This window comes from Diorhabda carinulata, chromosome 2 (genome assembly GCF_026250575.1).
Source record: "Diorhabda carinulata isolate Delta chromosome 2, icDioCari1.1, whole genome shotgun sequence".
Taxonomy (NCBI): Eukaryota; Metazoa; Arthropoda; class Insecta; order Coleoptera; family Chrysomelidae; genus Diorhabda; species Diorhabda carinulata.
In genome coordinates, this window is record NC_079461.1 from 35922852 (window position 1) to 35940975 (window position 18124).

Sequence of the window (18124 nt, forward strand, 5' to 3'; positions counted from 1 at the left end):
TTGAAGAATCAAGAATTTCCTATTATAGGAAAAATATTTAACAACCCTCAAGGGCGGAATAACCAAATATAGAAGTAGAAATACATGACGCAAAAGTATATTGTAAAAAGGAGAAATTCCACTTTCATATATAATAGGAAATAGATATTTTGAAATCGGCACGAAGAATTTTATGTAAAATAAATTGTTTTACTATTTTGGTTAACTTCTAGGCCTACTGACAAGATATCCAAGTTATCATTTGAGAAAGAAAACCTTTCAAAGCAGGCATTTCATGCAGAAAATAAATTTAAAAAAAAAATGAACCAAAAATAGGGCGGGTCGGGAGCAAGGAAGTGCAAAAAGAAGTTTGCAAGGTAATTAACGACCTTCAAAAACCGTTGGACGTTTTTTTTTGGTTAGTTTATTAGTACGCCGCCCCATACACAGGTAAAAATGTCACAATGTCTAGAAGTGCAGCAAGAATTTTTTACAAACCCCCCCAGGGATTCCAAAAAAAAAATCTCAAATCCTGCTGCACTTCCGACCAAAATCGTTAATATTAAATAGTGTTATCCACCTGCAAAAAAAATCACTCAAAAATCACATCACAGGCTCAAAAAATATCATATCATCAAAAAAAATTCACAATATTCCGGGGTCTGTGAGTCAAAAATCCGGCTGGGAGGCGGCCAAAAAGTCGTTGATGAAGTAGCACCTGGCTTCAAAAACAAAAGCAACGCTCCTTGCTACTCCAAAAGATAGTTATAGGGTAACTCAGTAAGTGCACAACACAAACACAACTCAAGAAAAAATTCAATTTAGAAAACTTAATATGATATTTACAACATTCGACTCATATTATTACCTGCGACAGATTAGTTTGATGCAAGTCATTTTAAATCGATAAATCAACTCCCCTTAATATTCTTGTCTAGTTAGTTTTCTTTTCCTACTTTGAAATTTATAATTCCAGTAGCTGATCCTTCTAATTCTAATTATATACCATGTGTCCCCAAATAAATTAAACAAATCTTACTGAACATACTGTTAACACTACCACTATACCAACACTCACAATGACACTGTTTACCTTCAGTCCCTGAAGACGATAACTTGGTTATCGAAACGTGTAATTGTGAGGGTTGGTGTAATAAACAGTGTGTTCAGTATAGATATCACTAACGGTTCCGAAAAATGTTAGTTAATAAACGATTCTTGTTAAAAAATAAAAATTTCCTCATTATACTTTTCAAAATTTGTTAAGTATGCAGATTTAATGTTTCTTCAATAAAAAAAGGTTAGGAATACTTGCTTTAATTACGTAAATATATACAAATACCATTTGTCGTGGAAGTATATATATCCAGAAGAAATCATTAATTCATCAACTTTTGTTAAAGTGTGACAAATTTTGACTTTAACTTTATAAATTCTCTATAAATATGTTTTTGTTGAGTTTTTAATCATGATAGACATTTTGGAATCTGCATCTATCAAATTCGAAGCAATTTAAGTACCTAAACAATTCATCTCAAACATTTTTGTCGTATTGAATTCATTTTTTTTATATTTCGGGGATACAGTATATATAATTCGAATCAGACCAAACAAACTAATATATTCCAGCCTGAATTGATAGTTTTTTCCACAGTTATTATTTAAGGGTAGTTAGATTAAGATTCTGTTAATTAGTTAGTGCTAAAATAGTTTAAATAGGTAGAACATTATGTTTAACATTACGAAAAACATGTGTAAAATATATTACAAAAGTTTAAATGACAATGATCACGGTATTAAAATTTTACTAGGATAAATGGAGAGACAATTTCAACTGAAAAGCTTCAGAATACAGTTTCATATTTACTTTGTTTATATTTACGTAGTTTCTAATTATTTCTGTACAGATTTCCCATAGACCTACTTTCTGATAATTATTTTTATTAAAAAAAACGCCTTGAGTTGTGCTCGTGTAAAAGGTACAATAAAAAAATAAGTTTAAACACAAAGTACAATGAAGTACTGGTACAGATGTTTATGCAAGATGTGCCGTATAAACAAACTCATTGAATAAAAGTTACAGTACGGTGCGCAGTCGATCAAGATAAATAAGATCGACTTTAGCAACTTAAATTAAGGTGCTTTGAGAAATGATGAAGAAAGAAGCAGCTAACGGGCGTAACTCCGACACAGAGACGATTTTTTAATTATTTTAGCGGCAGTGATAATACCTGCTCATAACTAACTTAATTTTGCTATACGATAAATTGATTCAAAGTAATAATGTGTCAGGACAACTTGAAAGCTCATTCAGGCAAATCAATTTTGGTGTCGTGTACAAACATTTTTTTATAATATACGACACCGAAAGTTGAATTTAATGCCTCGCTTGTTTTACGAAAGGACGAATCTTTTTTATAATATGTAATACAAAACGGGATCAAGAGGAAGAAGCGTAAGTAGAAAACGTGGAAGCATTAAGAGAAAACACTAAATCAAATTCAGGTACAAACAAATTTGTTGTGGTATTGCCATGTTTTATCCTCATGATTAAATTCATTCGAATATTTATTCTTTTCCTACCAAATCACCGCATCGTTTTATATTTTCTTTTCAACTGTTTATATTCCTTGAAAATGTTTATCAAAAGCAAAATTTAAAACAAATATAAGCGATTGTTTTCTCTCGAGTGACAACTGATTCAACTGTAACCTCCAAATTAGAGCAACTTTCTTCTTTTTTGGTTTAAACTAGAGTTTAATCCATACTTCCTTTATTCTCTGTATGAGATAATTTAAGGCTTTTTCTCATAATATTATTATAAACTGTAGCTCTTAGGAATTTTTTTATCTTCTACTGCATTTACAAATTTTGTCATTTCTTATAGTAGTATGTCAAAACAGAAGTGCAGATTTCAGATGACAGTGACTGTTCGGTAGCGTTCGGCAATACACTTTATACTGATCTAACTGCTCTGGTCGCGTTCTGCTATATAAATTTGATTGTTCTAAGTACGTATCTTGAAAAAAAGTTCTCAGATTTGACTTTTGACGTTTCGATGCTTATCGATTAGCAATTTTATTCCACGGTTGTTTGTACTTGTGTTGAATTCGAAAAAGTGCGATTGCAGAGAATTTTTCTAAAAATGAAGAAGACAAAAGCATAGACTATGCAGAAAAATGTTGTTACCGTTATGGCTAGCTAACTGGTAACCATAATGTCATTTATTTGAATAATAATTATTTAAAAAATTATAGAAAAAGTTTCAAGCAGATTCTACTCCTCTACCACACTAAAAAACGTCTCTGAAAATCGGAGATACAATTCCCTTATGTCCAGTCGTACCTAATCCGCCAATATCCCCTTGGATCCATCCTAATAAAATCCTGAAACGTCAATTTGTCGACTCCACACATTCTCACCCATACACACTATATATTTTTTTTTTATTTAATTTATATCCTAACGCGTTTCGCGATATACCATATACTTACGTCCAAAGGCTTCTTCAGTACTATCCAACCTGATTCAGGTTGTATCTCGAAATACTCTAGATCAGCGGCGTTAGAGCCTGCGTTTAGAGTATAGACGATCGCACCATTATTGTCTGCGTCTTCATCTGAAGCTGATACACGCAATATGTTCGTACCTATGCTCGCGTCTTGTTTCACGTTCTCCACGTATTTCTTGAAAATTTAAAAAAATATTAGACGAGATTTAACGAACTGATTTTCATCTCTAAAGCTGTTTAATGAGAAGCAACAAATATCGGTAGTGTTTATGAATTTAAGGTAATTTGTCTACAAGTCTTGAACGATTGTATAAACTGTAAGAAAATAGGACAATGGTATATGGGTGATGAACAACCTTCTAAAAATCTTTATCTTATGCATGATGAGCTTGGACCTGCTATAAAAGTATCTCTTATTGAATCGTATTTGTTATTATAAGCAGAAACAGCCTGAACTGTTGCAAATGTTACTTTGAAAATTGTACTTTCTCAATTTATTGAGTATTGTCGATTTTGACAGGGCATCAATGGCTACATCTTATTTATTTAAGAAGAGAGTCTGCTTTGAATATCTGTAAATAGTCAAGATTTGAATCCCTACTGAGCTGGATCAATTATTTTGTTTATCTAAGTATCTAATTTATTAATTATCTTATCCATTAGTTTACACATTGTACATGTTGAAGAGATGGGGCGATATGAGTTTAGATCTGCTTGCCATTGCGTTGGAAACTGATGTTTGTTCCAGATGGTCCAGGGGATTTCATTTTTAGGTTCGACATACTGGTGGGTCGATGAATCCATATGTACAAAAGCTGACATCTCAACATTTAGTTTAATGGGTGATGTTTTTATTTGATTTTTGGTAACAAATGATGCTGATATATGTCGACTAGTCCTTCGGCAAATATATGGTTCACATAGTTACAGCTTTCGAAAGACAAGAAGAAGAAGAAGAAGCGGCAGAAATCGTGTCAGTTGAAGCTGCTGACATTTTTTTCGTTTCTAACTTTTCTTCAGACATACTTTCCCTTTTGCCCACAATAAGAACAAAAAGAATTATTTGCAGGAACCTGAGTACGAGGATTTTGATTTCTAGTAGCAATTGCTGGCTCATAATCATCAGTTTTAGTACTTAACGTAGAATTAGAATTATGTTGGTCATATTTATAGCAACATTCATTTGAAAATGTTAATAGTTGTTTTCAAATTTCCATTTTCAATGATACACAGATTCTTCAAAGTCTTAATGGCATCTCCATAGCTTGAACATTCATTTATGTATCTAAATATAGTTGAGCTAACGTAATTGATGAGGATATTAACTTTGTTTTGACAGCTCTTCAATTCGTAATTCAGCAGCCTCCAAGAAATTTTCGAAAATTCCTATCCAGTAGGCTCAAAGGCTAGCAGATTATCCGGTGTCATACTCTTAATCCAGGCGTTCTGGTTTGAGTAATTTTTCCTTGTTAATTAATTTTGTTGAATTGTATTATTTGTCTATGTCGTAGAATTGTCAGTTAGAAAACTAAATCTGTACTACCAATACAAAATAATAGAGCTTTAGCTCAACAACCAGATGTAGATTGAAGTTGTACACATAGAAAAAATGAAATACAAAACTTTCTGATGGAGTTCTTGACTTTTTCTGCTCATTGGATTTGATATTTTACTTTTCAACATTGGGTCGAGTTTGAATGGTCCTAACATAAGATTTGCTTCATGTGCAGAGCTCGGGTTGGGATGCTTCAAAATCGTGTAGTTTCGCGAGTGCATGTGCAGTGTGTTATGGTTGAGGTGAAACTTTAAAATGGTGAGTTGAACAATTATATTGAAAGAAGAGATAAGCAAGCATAGCTGGAGATGAAATATTGATGAAAAATTGATAAATAGCTTTTATCACCGACGAGCGATGATGAGGGAAGTTCTTAGGAAATAATATGAAAGACCATTGCTAGTAGCTGAAAGTGTGAAGGCAATTATCTCCTGGGTTTCGTCTGAATTTGGTGCATTCAGTTTGAAAATGATCCAACTAATATTCAAGATAAAGATTAGAGAGGACGAACGAGATTTTATTCAGTTCTCCACACGATTTACTGATTTTTATACAAAAAATAATCAAACTTTAGCAAAACTCACAAATTTTGAGCAAGATTGATTTAGACGTGGATGGATTCTATCAAGTACGACCATATGAACTGCTCATAAAGAAAGATTATGGTGACTATCTTTAAGGATAAACTAGATGTGTTTCTAATGTGTTCTCACAGTCAATTGGAACGATTTTGTAAATCGAAACCAATACAAAGGAAACTGACGTTTTTTTGATAACGCCCAACCTTCCGCCAATAGTCTTGATCTTGCACCTAGTGATTTTCTTTTATTTTCAAGAACGGAAAGCTGGTTGGCATCCCAACGCTTTTACGTCTAAGTTTCGTATGGAGGCCAAATATATGACGAAGGTATTTCAGAGCCAGAGGTATTTCTTTGAATAACTTCAAGCTTGTTTATCATGGATTCTTACCTGTCGGTCAAACAACGGCGGATTATCATTAACATCAGTGATTTCCACGGTAAATGAACAAACACCTTCCAAAGACGGTTCACCTTGATCTGTCGCTTTTATAGTAACCGAAACAAACTTTCCATCGTCTCCTTCCCTATCGAAAACTTTATTAGTCGAAACTTCTCCAGTTTCTTCATCGACAGTGAACTTGGTGCCTTTCTGGTTAGGTTGCTGAACTATAGAATATTTAACTTGTCCGTTAACGCCTTTATCTTCGTCTGTAGCGTGTACTTTGATAACGGGAGAACCGTTAGGAGCTCCTTCTTCGACTTTAGGATAATAAGTACCGCAATCTTTGAAAATAGGTTTGTTGTCGTTAACGTCAGTTATAAATACGACAACTACAGCTGTACTGGTGTGGATGGTTGTATCTCCATTAGGACAACAAGCGCCATCATCCATGGCAGTTACGTTCAGTTCGTATTTATCTCTGTCCAAAGAAATAGCTTTGTTATGCAGACGAATCACCCCTGTAATTTCTTCTATGACGAATTGTCCTGAACTGGTACCACCACCAACAAAACCGAACCTAACATTATCACCATCTTTATCCGAAGCTACCACGGTCGTTACCAGAGTATTCGGCCCGGCGTTTTCGTCTACGTTCGGAGTATAAACTTGTTGTGAAAATTTTGGTTCTTCGTCGTTTTTATTCTTAGTGTATACTCGAACGGTAGCAGTACCAGTTTTAGCCGGTTCTCCTTTATCTTTGGCGGTAACAACGAATTCGTAGTAAGCGTTGTTGTTGTCGGCGTCTAATTGTTTGTTGTTCGATATAATTCCAGTTGGATCGACGCTGAAGTGATCGTCCGATACTAAATATTCTATTTCGGCATTGGTACCGCTGTCAGCGTCCATTGCTTTCACTTTTAATATGCTAGTACCCGGTGGTAGATCTTCGTCCACGTTATGGGCTTGGTAATCGGGTAGTTCGAACTTTGGGGCGTTGTCGTTAACATCTGTTACTCTAATTGTTAGCTAAAAACACAAAATATTTTGTCAATTGATATTTTGAATGATAATTTATTTATCATACTCACTTCTACAGATGTAGAAAAGCCTCCGGAATCTTCAGTAGCAGTAACAACCAAAGAATATACATGTGGTTGACGTAAATCCTCAAAGTCCAATTCTTTAGCTAATTTGACGATACCTGAAGTAGGGCCTATATTGAATGTACCAGCACCTTGTCCTTGGGCTTTTAACGTGTAACGGATTTCTCTATCAGCGAATGATTTTGCTTTCACGGATATTATACTGGAAAAACAGATTAAAGAATCTATCAATATATAATTCGTACAATGTGAAAAATAACAACATTTCAAGGTATCCTTAACGGGTAATTCATTTAGAGGTATTTCTTTAATTAAAAAAAAAACAATTTTATATTATAATCATTATTATCACGCAAAAGATATTGACCAATAACGTCCCAGTTGGAACCAGCTTATCCAATTAGACTTTGGCCTTTCCCTTCCCCAAAGAAAAAACATCAAGAGGTGAAATGTCACGTGAACTAGCTTGCTTAATCACTGGTCCAAAGCATGAAATGATTTATTCGTCGCAGTTAAACCACGCTTTCAATTCAAGCGCTGTATGGCAAATGGCGTCTTCATCTGGTTGGAATTAAATTTCGTCGAGATCCTCGGATTCAATTTGTGGCATCAAATAGTCTGTTATCATCACGCGATAACGGTCGCCATTTACGTATTTCCTGAATTTCATGCTGGATGTCGATTTGGTCAAGGTTTATACATTAATGAAAATTGGGTATTTCAAACGTATGGTAGATCGAATTGTAGATATTATGTGGACTTTAAGCACCCGATATCCTTAATAAAATTCTAATCAGTACCATCTGTGTCAGGCTAAGTCTTTCCATTACAAAATGTCAAACACTAATTAAAGGACGTTAGGAATTTCGGCCAGGTAACTTTTTATTGGGGTAAATTCGGTCAAATATATTTGGTATGCTGCAATATTTGTACATATAAACTCATCCAGGTATTAGGGTGCTATTTTGAAACCAAAAAAACTGAGTTAGGTATTATAAAAATATATATTTCAAAATTGGAGCATACAACTGTCACATATGTATCAAAAGAGATGTCAATGTTTCCTTGTGTCACTTTTTGGCCGAATGTATCGGTGAATTTAAAACGATCTTTGTAAAACCGTGATAAATTTGGCCGAATTTACATCGCCTGTACAGAACAGGAATACCACTTCACTTGGCACACCCTGTACTTTTACATGAATCACCCGTTATATGTTGATTACCATGTAATACCTATACATTACATATCGAATGAGTGAGATTAAATACTAATCGTTGTAAAAAAAAGAAATAGTATATTATCCAGTTTTTTTTTTCAACTGAAAATTAAAACCATATAAACTTGATAGGATTCTTAGAGCACACGAATCCTATGAAACAATAGGTAACTGATACCTTCAGGGTCTCCCCGTGTAAAACGAATAACCAGATGGTCGGTCAATTTCCGTACCACCAATGTCGTTTATTTTATTTATATGTGATAAATACCGGGTGTTGAAGTTTTTTCTATTACGGTTACGATCATTAGCCAGAAAATAAAAGAGGTTTTTTTTTTCAATCGTAATTACACAGTTTAAGTTGCGGTATATAATTTAGGAAGCTACTTCGGAAACCAAACTCGCATTTAAAATATAATTTGTGAGTAGATTTTCACACGGACAACTTCTATATGTTGGTAACCATGAGATCTAAATTGATATTAAAACATTTTATGTTAGTTGATATTTTAGAAGTCTTAATGATCGTAAACTATGAATAATACTATTCTGAGAGAGCCGAAACTTTCTTTACTTCAACCACGAAAAAACAGAATTTGATCGTTGGACTGAACACTGATTCCAAAGGTTCCTGAAGCATCTAATGAGAAAAAAAGCTTGAAAAGAACAAGTAGAATTTCGAAGAACTTTTAGAAGACACAGGCGACAACACACAAATCAGATAAAGAACTAAATTAACTAGCAATGAAAATATTAATAAAAAGGAAGTCGAAGACGTTATAGAAATAGTTAAAATTGGGAAAACATTGGGCCATGATAGAATAACTGCGGACGAACTTGAAGACAAAGCATTTGGAGTTTGGAAATAATTAATCTTTTTAACAAAAAAAGTAATAATGAAAATTTTGTCACTTGTAAGAAATCCTAAACACAGAATTTGCAAATGCGCCAAGTTGGTTATTAGTCAGTCCTTTTGGTCGATTCTAAACACTTTTTAGTCCAGCATTCTTGCCATGTTTCAGGTGGGCATCCTTGTGGTATTCGTCCTTCTGCATTGTTCAATTCAGCTTTCTTAACAAGTCTACTTACTTCCAATCTCTTTATATATCTACACTTTACTAATTAATATCTTCATTCCGTATTTTGTCATGTATAGTTTTGCCCTTCTAGTATTTTTATTTCGACCGTTCTCTACGTCTGTAATGTCCTACTCGTATCTTGTTTTTGGTGCTTAAGTGAAAGTGTCTTTTCGGACCAAACGCGAACAGATATTGCCCGGTACTCAGAGAAAAATTTACGATTTCCTTTTGTTGTCAAGATTAACATTTAGGATAACAAAGAGGCTTGATCGACCTAACAAAAACCTTTGACTAGATTCAGCAACTCAGAGGTCATTGATTCTCCTATCAAAATTTCATTGGTAACTGTCCAAACTGAAGATATGATGGAACGGAATATAAATTTCTTCAATTTCTTATACCTTTTGAAATATTAATGTTTGATTTTAGGTCTCGTCTATTTTAAAATTAGTTTGTTTCAATAATTTTTGAAAGAAAGATAAAATTTAATTTTTCTTTAAGTCTTTATCGGAATATATCGCTTGAATATGAAGAAATACACACTTGTACTTAATTGGAAAAGATAGTGGTGTTGAATTATGACCACTACGATTCACACTGGTTCAAATGAGCTAACTACAACATTGATATCGAATTAGATTATTCCAATATCGATTATGGTGTTATTTAATCACTAAAATAACAATTGCATTATCTATTTTAATGATTTGTTCAACATCTAGGAAACTATCATCAATATACACCTTTCCGAAAGCTTTCATTAGTCGGTTTAAAGAGTTTTCTTTCGAAATTTGCTACCAATCTCAATATCTCCCCAATTGCGACCACTTTTAAAAAGCACTTAAGCCGATACCACACGATGCGTCCAATGCTTCCAGCGTTGAACGCTGATATGACATTGAACGTTCGCATTGGAATATTGGTCTTGGAAAGTCCGTTTTTTGAACTGTGTCAATATTGGAACGAAGTTCGAACCAAAACTTGTGGTACAACACGCACATTTCTTGTCCTCTTGCACGTGAATGATACGTGTTTTGTATGAAAAACAAAATTTCCAGTATCATCCAGTTTTCATTTCTCTCGATGGTTTGGGTAAGTTTCCAGCCTTGGTCCGATGTTCAGCCTTACTTTGAGAGGCGAATGTTGGAGCAAACGTGTATTTCCGGCAAATAATATAACTTGTAAATTCGGAGATACTTGAATCATTTATATAAAGTATACAAAATGAAAGTACGATACATTAAGAGGAAGTTTCGTTCAATAATTCCGGTTTAAGGTTTCATTTGTTCGTTTTAAGTTAATTTTATGTGTAAGTGCTAACAATAAACGCTTTTCGTATTTAATTTTAATATAATTCAAATTTCGGATAATCTCGTATAAAATTCGTACAAAGGAAAAGGAAGTTTAGACACGATTTAGAACATGGAGGTAATGGAGGAATCCTGGTTTAATAGTTATAACGTTTGGTTTATAACATTGTTCACTAAAGTTTTTAGATAAATATTAGTTATGATAATTAGAATTGTATGGAATAAATTCAATTTTGATATGACAGGGTTATTGAAGGAACGCCACATTTTATATACATACAAACATCGATATTTCATGTATTTTCATCTATTCCAGTTATTTATAAATTTCAGAGTTTTTTCCAAAATGGAAAATAGATCATTTTTAATTGATGCTGAACATGAAATGCATTTTATTATATCTAGGTATGTACAGGAGATTCCTGATTACGTTATTTTTTAATTCATTTGTAATGGCAAATAAAACACTAAACTTTCTCTTTATTCACCTTTACTACATCATTAAACCATAAACCAATAAGTAGTGGACTGTATTTACTGTTTAACTAAATTGTACATTGAAACTAAAACATTTATACACTCTTAATAATTGACATCAACCAAAATACGTAAAATATAAATATATTATAAGATAGTAGCGCAATAACAATCACACGCACACTACCAAGGCCAAAAAACAAATGTTACATTTCTTTTTCTATTTATCTTTTGGCCCAGCGTTAACCGACTAGACAAGCAAAAAAAGGTCTAAGAATAAAAACCACAATACAGCTTGTTGCCACGGTAACAAAATTCAGTATATACGGCGAACAGATTCATAACACGAAAGAAATATACATATATACGAGGTGCGTTCACAACAAGGTACTTTTTCAACGCTAATAATTATCGATTAGTGTAAAAACAAACATCAATCGTCCATTTAGGTTTTCCAGATCATAAAGTTGAAAAACGAGTGTCAAAAACTGTCGAAAATTCATAAGGATATAATTAGATTATTCATTTTTTTTATTAATTATCAATGGTTGGACCAGATGGAACATTCTTATTAAATAAACACACCAATACTCCAGATAAACAGTCCAATTAATTAGGGTTTTATAGAGTTGAAACTTACTCTGAATCCTTTTTCTGGTTTTCCGGTATTTCCGCTTCATAACTTGGCATGTAGAATTGCGGAGCTCTCTTTCCACCTACAATAGATAATCGTTCTTCGGGAGTACTTTGAAATCGTCTTTCGTCTAATCGGCCGTTTTGATCTTCCGCTTTTACATATAGAACGTACTCCATATCCAGTTGGAACAGGTCAGTACCACGCGTCCTTACCACGCCAGACCGTTCATCAACCTAAATAATCAGCAATAATATTATTAGAAGTAAATTTATTTTCCAGTTTGGTATAATAAATTACTTCTAACATAGTTGTCAGTATGTCCGACTGCTAGTAGTTCAAAATTTCATAAAAAAATGGAGATATAAGGTTTCAATCATATTTTGATTATTTATCAATTTTATCATCAAAAAAATTAACAAGTTCTGCGATTTTTGTTAATTTATTTAAGCTTTAAATAATTAGAAGAAATTTAACGTTCAGTATAAAGGGTGTCCCACGACGAGTTAAAACTATCTGTATATGGCGAAATACTTATAGCAAAATCATGAAGTCGACTGTAACTTTGTTTTTTTAAATAGTACACCCTATATATTAATACAGTTTTGAAATCTACGTGAAATTTTAGTATACTTTTGCTAAAAAACTTTTTTCGAAAAATGCATACTTTTTGAGTTATTAATTTTTTTATAAAAAAATTTTACCGTTGCAGGCCCTTATTAATTATTTTTTTAGGAGGAGACCCTTAAAGATATGAAAATGGTTTCTGTTCGGTTACTTTTAGCAAAGTCAGACGTATTTGAATCTATGTTGAAAATTCTCCATTTTATACAGGGTGTGTATAAAAAGTGCTCAAAATGAAACTTCTTAAATATCAAATTTCTTTATTTTTTTCAAATAGAACCACCCGGTTTTTTTATTTTAATGTATTTAGGGGTAAAAAATAAGGCAAATTCATGTAGTTTTTCCTGTACCTAAACCTTACCATTATCCAGATATTAAATGCTTTCTGTAAATTTTTAAAGATGCAGGTGTGGTCTAAATTTAATTTTGATCCGTTGATAGAGACGCACTATGAAATAAAAAATTATTTTTCTTTATCAAAGTCTATAAAAAATCAAATCAAATATGAATTTACTAATCTTATTGCAGCTTTTAGTCGTTTCCGAGATATTTGTATTTGTTAATAAGTTTTAATTTTTTATGTATACTTTTAGTAGGCTTTGTAATAAATGACACTTATTTAACTGTCATCTGTCAATTGATGATAATTTCGAAAATCGTTAAGATGGCGCGTTCTCAATTTAATAACGAATAAATAAAATTTAAAAACACCTGCAGATAACTGTGAGGTTCTATCATTTTTTACCCCTGAATGCATTAAAATAGAAAAAACCGGGCGGTTCTATTTAAAAAAATGAAGAAATTTGATATTTACAAAGTTAAATTTTGAACACTTTTTATACACATCCTGTATAAAATTGATAATTTTTCAGTATAGATTCAAATACGTCTGACCTTGCTTAAAACAACCGAACAACAACAACTTCCATAACTTTAAGGGTATCCTCGCAAAAAAATTATTTATAAGGGTTTGCAAAGGTCAAATTTTTTACAAAAAAATTAATAACTCAAAAAGTATCCATTTTTCGAAAGAAGTTTTTAAATAAAAGTTTACTAAAATATTACGTAGATTTCAAAAATGTATTAATATATAGGGTGTTCTATTTGAAATAACAAAGTTATAGTCGAATTCCGATAGAACCGAAAGTCGGCCATCTTTGAAAATATTTTAGTTTAAAAGATCGTATCAGAAAACCTTAACGGAGAAATTTTCATGATTTTACTATAAGTATTTTGCCATAAACAGATAATTTTAACTCGTCGTGGGATTCACTATATAACTACAAGTATATATTTTTAAATTTCCATTCGGAATCGAAGCCAATATTTTTTTTTAATTACAAATTCAGAAGCAATATCGTTTCCATTGATGTGAGATTGAACAATTACCTCAAACCTTCCTCCAGTTCTGTCTCTCACTATAAAATAGTGAATATTGTGGTCCGTATCGGGGTCGCGAGCCTGTAGGGTAAAAACAGGCGTATTGGGGGGTGCGTTAAGTTGAACAACGGCTTGCATTGGTAAGGGTCTGTTGATGAAATAGGGCGGTTCGTCGTTGACGTCTCGCACGTGGATAATCACGCGTTGGTTGTCTGTATCTGAAAAAAACATAAAAAATCGTTAGTTACGGAGGGTTAAGGTTTTATGTTCATTGTCATTTATGAATTTATTGATAAAATTGATGGTTTGTGGTTTGAAATAACTATTTTTCTGGTTTATTGTTTCTTCTAGAGAAGAACTAGAAGAAGCAGATTGTTTATTCACTGGAATGATTCTAGGTTAGTAGTAATACATGCAAAACAGTCAGAAGTTGACTTCTTTATTATAGTTCAAGTTTTATCTTTGTGGGAGAATCTCTATATTGAATATTTGGCATTTTAACTATTAATAAACCAGCAACAGGATCCCAGGATTCATTTTATATATTATAGTCTTAATACTCTCAATAATTTCCTTCCAATTATTTTAATTATTGAGTTGATTTCAAAAATTTCCTTAAATTTATTTCTTACCTAATTCTCGTTAATATATGGGGATATTTATCACTGTTATTTTGTTATTTTTGTTAGTATCTTATCATTGTATAATGGCTGTCATTAACTAAAATTCCTAACCTCAAATTTTATCTAATATTTTGTGCCTAGTTTAACAATGAAAAAAACGAAGTTTTAAGATCTGTTGTTAAATAAATATGGCGCAAAACCGATAATGTCCAGATCTAGCATGCTTTTTATCAAGAAATATTGCGTTGTATTGCATCATATCAAACGGCCTAAATAAAATCACTTTGAAAAATTGTGAAATGTTGTCTGTCTATTTTAACACAATTACAGGAAAAAACACTTTTTGAATTATGTTTAATGCATAAGTACTGCCCCTATAAACGAACTCAAAGGCTGGAACCAGTCTTAAATTGTGGGTAAAGTTTCCAATTGATAAATTCATCCACCCGCTACTGTTTACACGGGTGGGCCGGAAAGCTGCGCGTTTGGACGGCCATATCAGCGCACGGAAATATCGGACCCTAATTTCTTTCTATAAATAGCCATTCTAAGGGATTTTTTCTTTCCGCAACTGCAACAATTTGAAGCTCATAAACGCACGACATGGTTTAAATAAGATGGCGCGACATATCTTACTTTTAATGCCTCTTTGGCGGTCGTAAACCAGATGGTTGCTGGGAAACTGATATCTCGTCGAGGTGACATTGCATGGCCGCCTAAAAGTCCGGACTTAACACCACCAGATTTTTTTATGCGGGGATTCTTGCAAAGTAGAGTCTACTCCAATAACCCAACCACGCTTAATCACTTGAAGACCAATATCCGAGTAGAAATAGCAGCTATTCCAATTCCAGTTTTTTACCAATTTGAGATCTAGATTCGAGGCATGTTCGCATCAGGATGGTGCACGCCTGGATGATTTTCTTTTTAAGAAATGAATTTCTTAGATATATATTTGAAATAAAATTAAAAATTGTATGCGAATTGTATTTAGTTTTTTTATTATCATTTTTTCAATTCCGCAAAACTTTATTCAGTTAAATTGAATATTAAAGTATCAAATAAAATAGGAAGTGAACGTTTTGATATCGAAATAATTCATTTTTCCTATAACCTTACGTGGTCGCTATCCCATTAAATATAAATTAGTATTATACCGTGCTGGTTATGGTGATTTTGCACGTGGTGGCTTAACAATTGGTCACTTGAAACGCGAAGGTTATATTTCAGGGGTATCTAAAAAGCAGTTAGGGGATTAAGTTCACAGTTGGTTTATCTGATAGTCACTTAAAACGTATAGTGCGATAGGATTATATATCATCTGACGCACGCTTAGGCACGTTTCATATAAATATCCCTTATTAGAAAGGGCGATTTCACGTTTGAATAAGCCAATTTTAAACGTCACAACTTTCAAATATTCAACGTGGTGTTCATATTTAGTCCAATGTGACGATTAAACATATAAAAATTTCTATAATATCAATTCTATTTATTCAATACCATAAGCTTCTTCCCAAACATTTTGTGGTGACAAAGAAAGAGGAGAAATAGTCTAAATCCTCTTCGATTTATACTCTCGTCATGTAAATGATGATGAAAAGAATAGAAGAGACGAAAGATAATATAAAAAAAGACGAATTAGTTATAACACACTGTATAGATTTCGTAGCAGATACATTTAAGAAAATAAAAGAAAAAGTAGACATGAATAGAGACAATAGAAGACATGGGAATGGAAGTAAATATCAAGAAATGTAAAAGGATGTTAGTAAATCTGGAAAGAGAACGTGGAAAAGATTTAATAATGAAATTGAATATTTGTAAATAATTTTTACAGAAGACAAGAAAATAGAAATAGAAATGCTGTTAATATGACAATTTTTGAATAAAAAAGAAACAGGAGAAGACATAAAAACAATAGTATTGAACTTAAAAATTGTACCCACGAGAATATATGGAAATGAAACTTGGATAATGAAGAAAAAGATACAGACTAGAATAGTAGCAGCGGAGATGGAGCAACAGAGAAAAATAGCAGGGAAAGTGATAATGGATGGGATCTGAAATGAGGTAATTTTGAAAAAGCTCAAACAGGAATCGATAGAAAACAAAATAGTTCAAACTAGTACGGACACATGAAGATCAGAACATAAGAAAAGTGACAAAAGAAAAAAGATATAAGAAAGATATAAGAAAAGAAAACAACAACAGGAGAGGTGAAGACAAGGTAAAACAATAAAACAGATGATTGAAGCAGCAAAGTATCGGAAAGAGTAGAAAGAACTATTGAACGGAGAATGAACATTGAAATTCCAATACCTTGGAACTAGGGAGGAGCTAGATGTACAGAATCAAATTAATCAATACATTGAAAACAGATGGTGGAGAAAAAACTCATGCGATTCATTATGGGAAACATATTACCGAAATCTATATCTATGTCATCGGCATATTCATTCGTTTGAACATCTTTTGATTGACCTGGTAGAAATATTTTCTATCTTAACCTCTACTACTCTACTCACAAAGCTTGTTTTATATCCAGAAATGCACATAATAGTATTTAATGCATTTGGATTACTCCACTCAACTAAACTAAACTGTTTTTGTTTCAATTTATTTCTTTATTGTCTGTTTTTGTTTCAGTATAAAATTTTATTCGACAAATTCCTAGTCCCACTTTATTTTTCTTTCTCAGTTTATTCAAATGAAATGTTTTTTGTAGTTATTACTGTCAATATTCAAGTCAACTCTAATGCAGTGAATATAAACAAGTTCACGAAATAAATCAAAACATTTTACGGCTTTTGCGACATTTATTCTAAGCTTGGTACATTAGCACAACTTTTTTGAAAAGTTTCGAAGCTCGGTATGTTTATTTCCAACAACTGATTTACTACTTCGTCACAGGATACTGAATGCCGAATAAATCGAAGTTGATATAAAAGTTTTCAATCAATCTTGGACAGATTCAAATAACTTTGAATAAATGGTATATTTTTCTTCTGATATGATGCAATTTATTATTAAAAAAAGTCATAGTGATATTAATGTCACAACAACTTGTATCAGATTCTTATAAAATCATCTATTCAATAATTTTTTTCTTCTTTACGTGCATTTTCATGGAAAACGATTAGAAAATGTTGAACTTTGAGGTTAGGAAAAAACAAGTCGCTGGGAGCTAGATCTGTTGAAAAAAGGTTAGTCGTTAACCACTTCGAAAGACAATTCCTGATTTTTAGCCATGGTGATCACAGAAGACTAAGAAGTTTCGTTATCCTGAAGGAAAAGTACTGTTTTTCTTTATTAAACAATGATTTATAATAGTCTTCAGTTATTGCTATACCTTAGTTGATAAGACAATCCCATGACTATCCAAAAACAAAAAAACGGTTGATGGAAGCGTCTTTGCCTTTTTCGGAGCAGGTTTACCCTTTGCAATCCGATTGAAGGCTGAAACTTTTCAGACACCCCTCGTATTTCAAAATATTCATATTAAAGTGAAGCTTCTTATTATAATTGTCAGTGATATAATAATGAAAAGATGTTACAGAGTTTTAAGTATGTATCAACTAAGAAATACGACACCTCCAGTGCTTTTCTCAAAGTTCCTTTTAAATGCAAAGTTTACCAAGTTAGAGGATATTTTACTTCATAAAAG

The 18124-nt window shown here is 32.5% G+C and overlaps 1 protein-coding gene across 6 annotated transcripts in view; it reads right to left on the reverse strand.

The window, feature by feature from the left end:
* The window catches only part of LOC130903407 (neural-cadherin), a 444749-nt gene that overhangs the window by 335662 nt on the left and 90963 nt on the right, over nt 1–18124 (reverse strand). For 5 of the 6 annotated variants that reach the window (XM_057815489.1, XM_057815486.1, XM_057815488.1 and 2 more), the window contains exons 3-7: nt 13844–14052; nt 11837–12066; nt 7097–7313; nt 6015–7034; nt 3474–3665 (exon numbers count right to left, since the gene is read on the reverse strand). In XM_057815489.1, coding sequence (XP_057671472.1) covers nt 3474–3665; nt 6015–7034; nt 7097–7313; nt 11837–12066; nt 13844–14052 — 1868 coding nt within the window. The remainder of the gene's footprint in view (nt 1–3473; nt 3666–6014; nt 7035–7096; nt 7314–11836; nt 12067–13843; nt 14053–18124) is intronic. The other variant, XM_057815490.1, reaches the window with a different exon arrangement.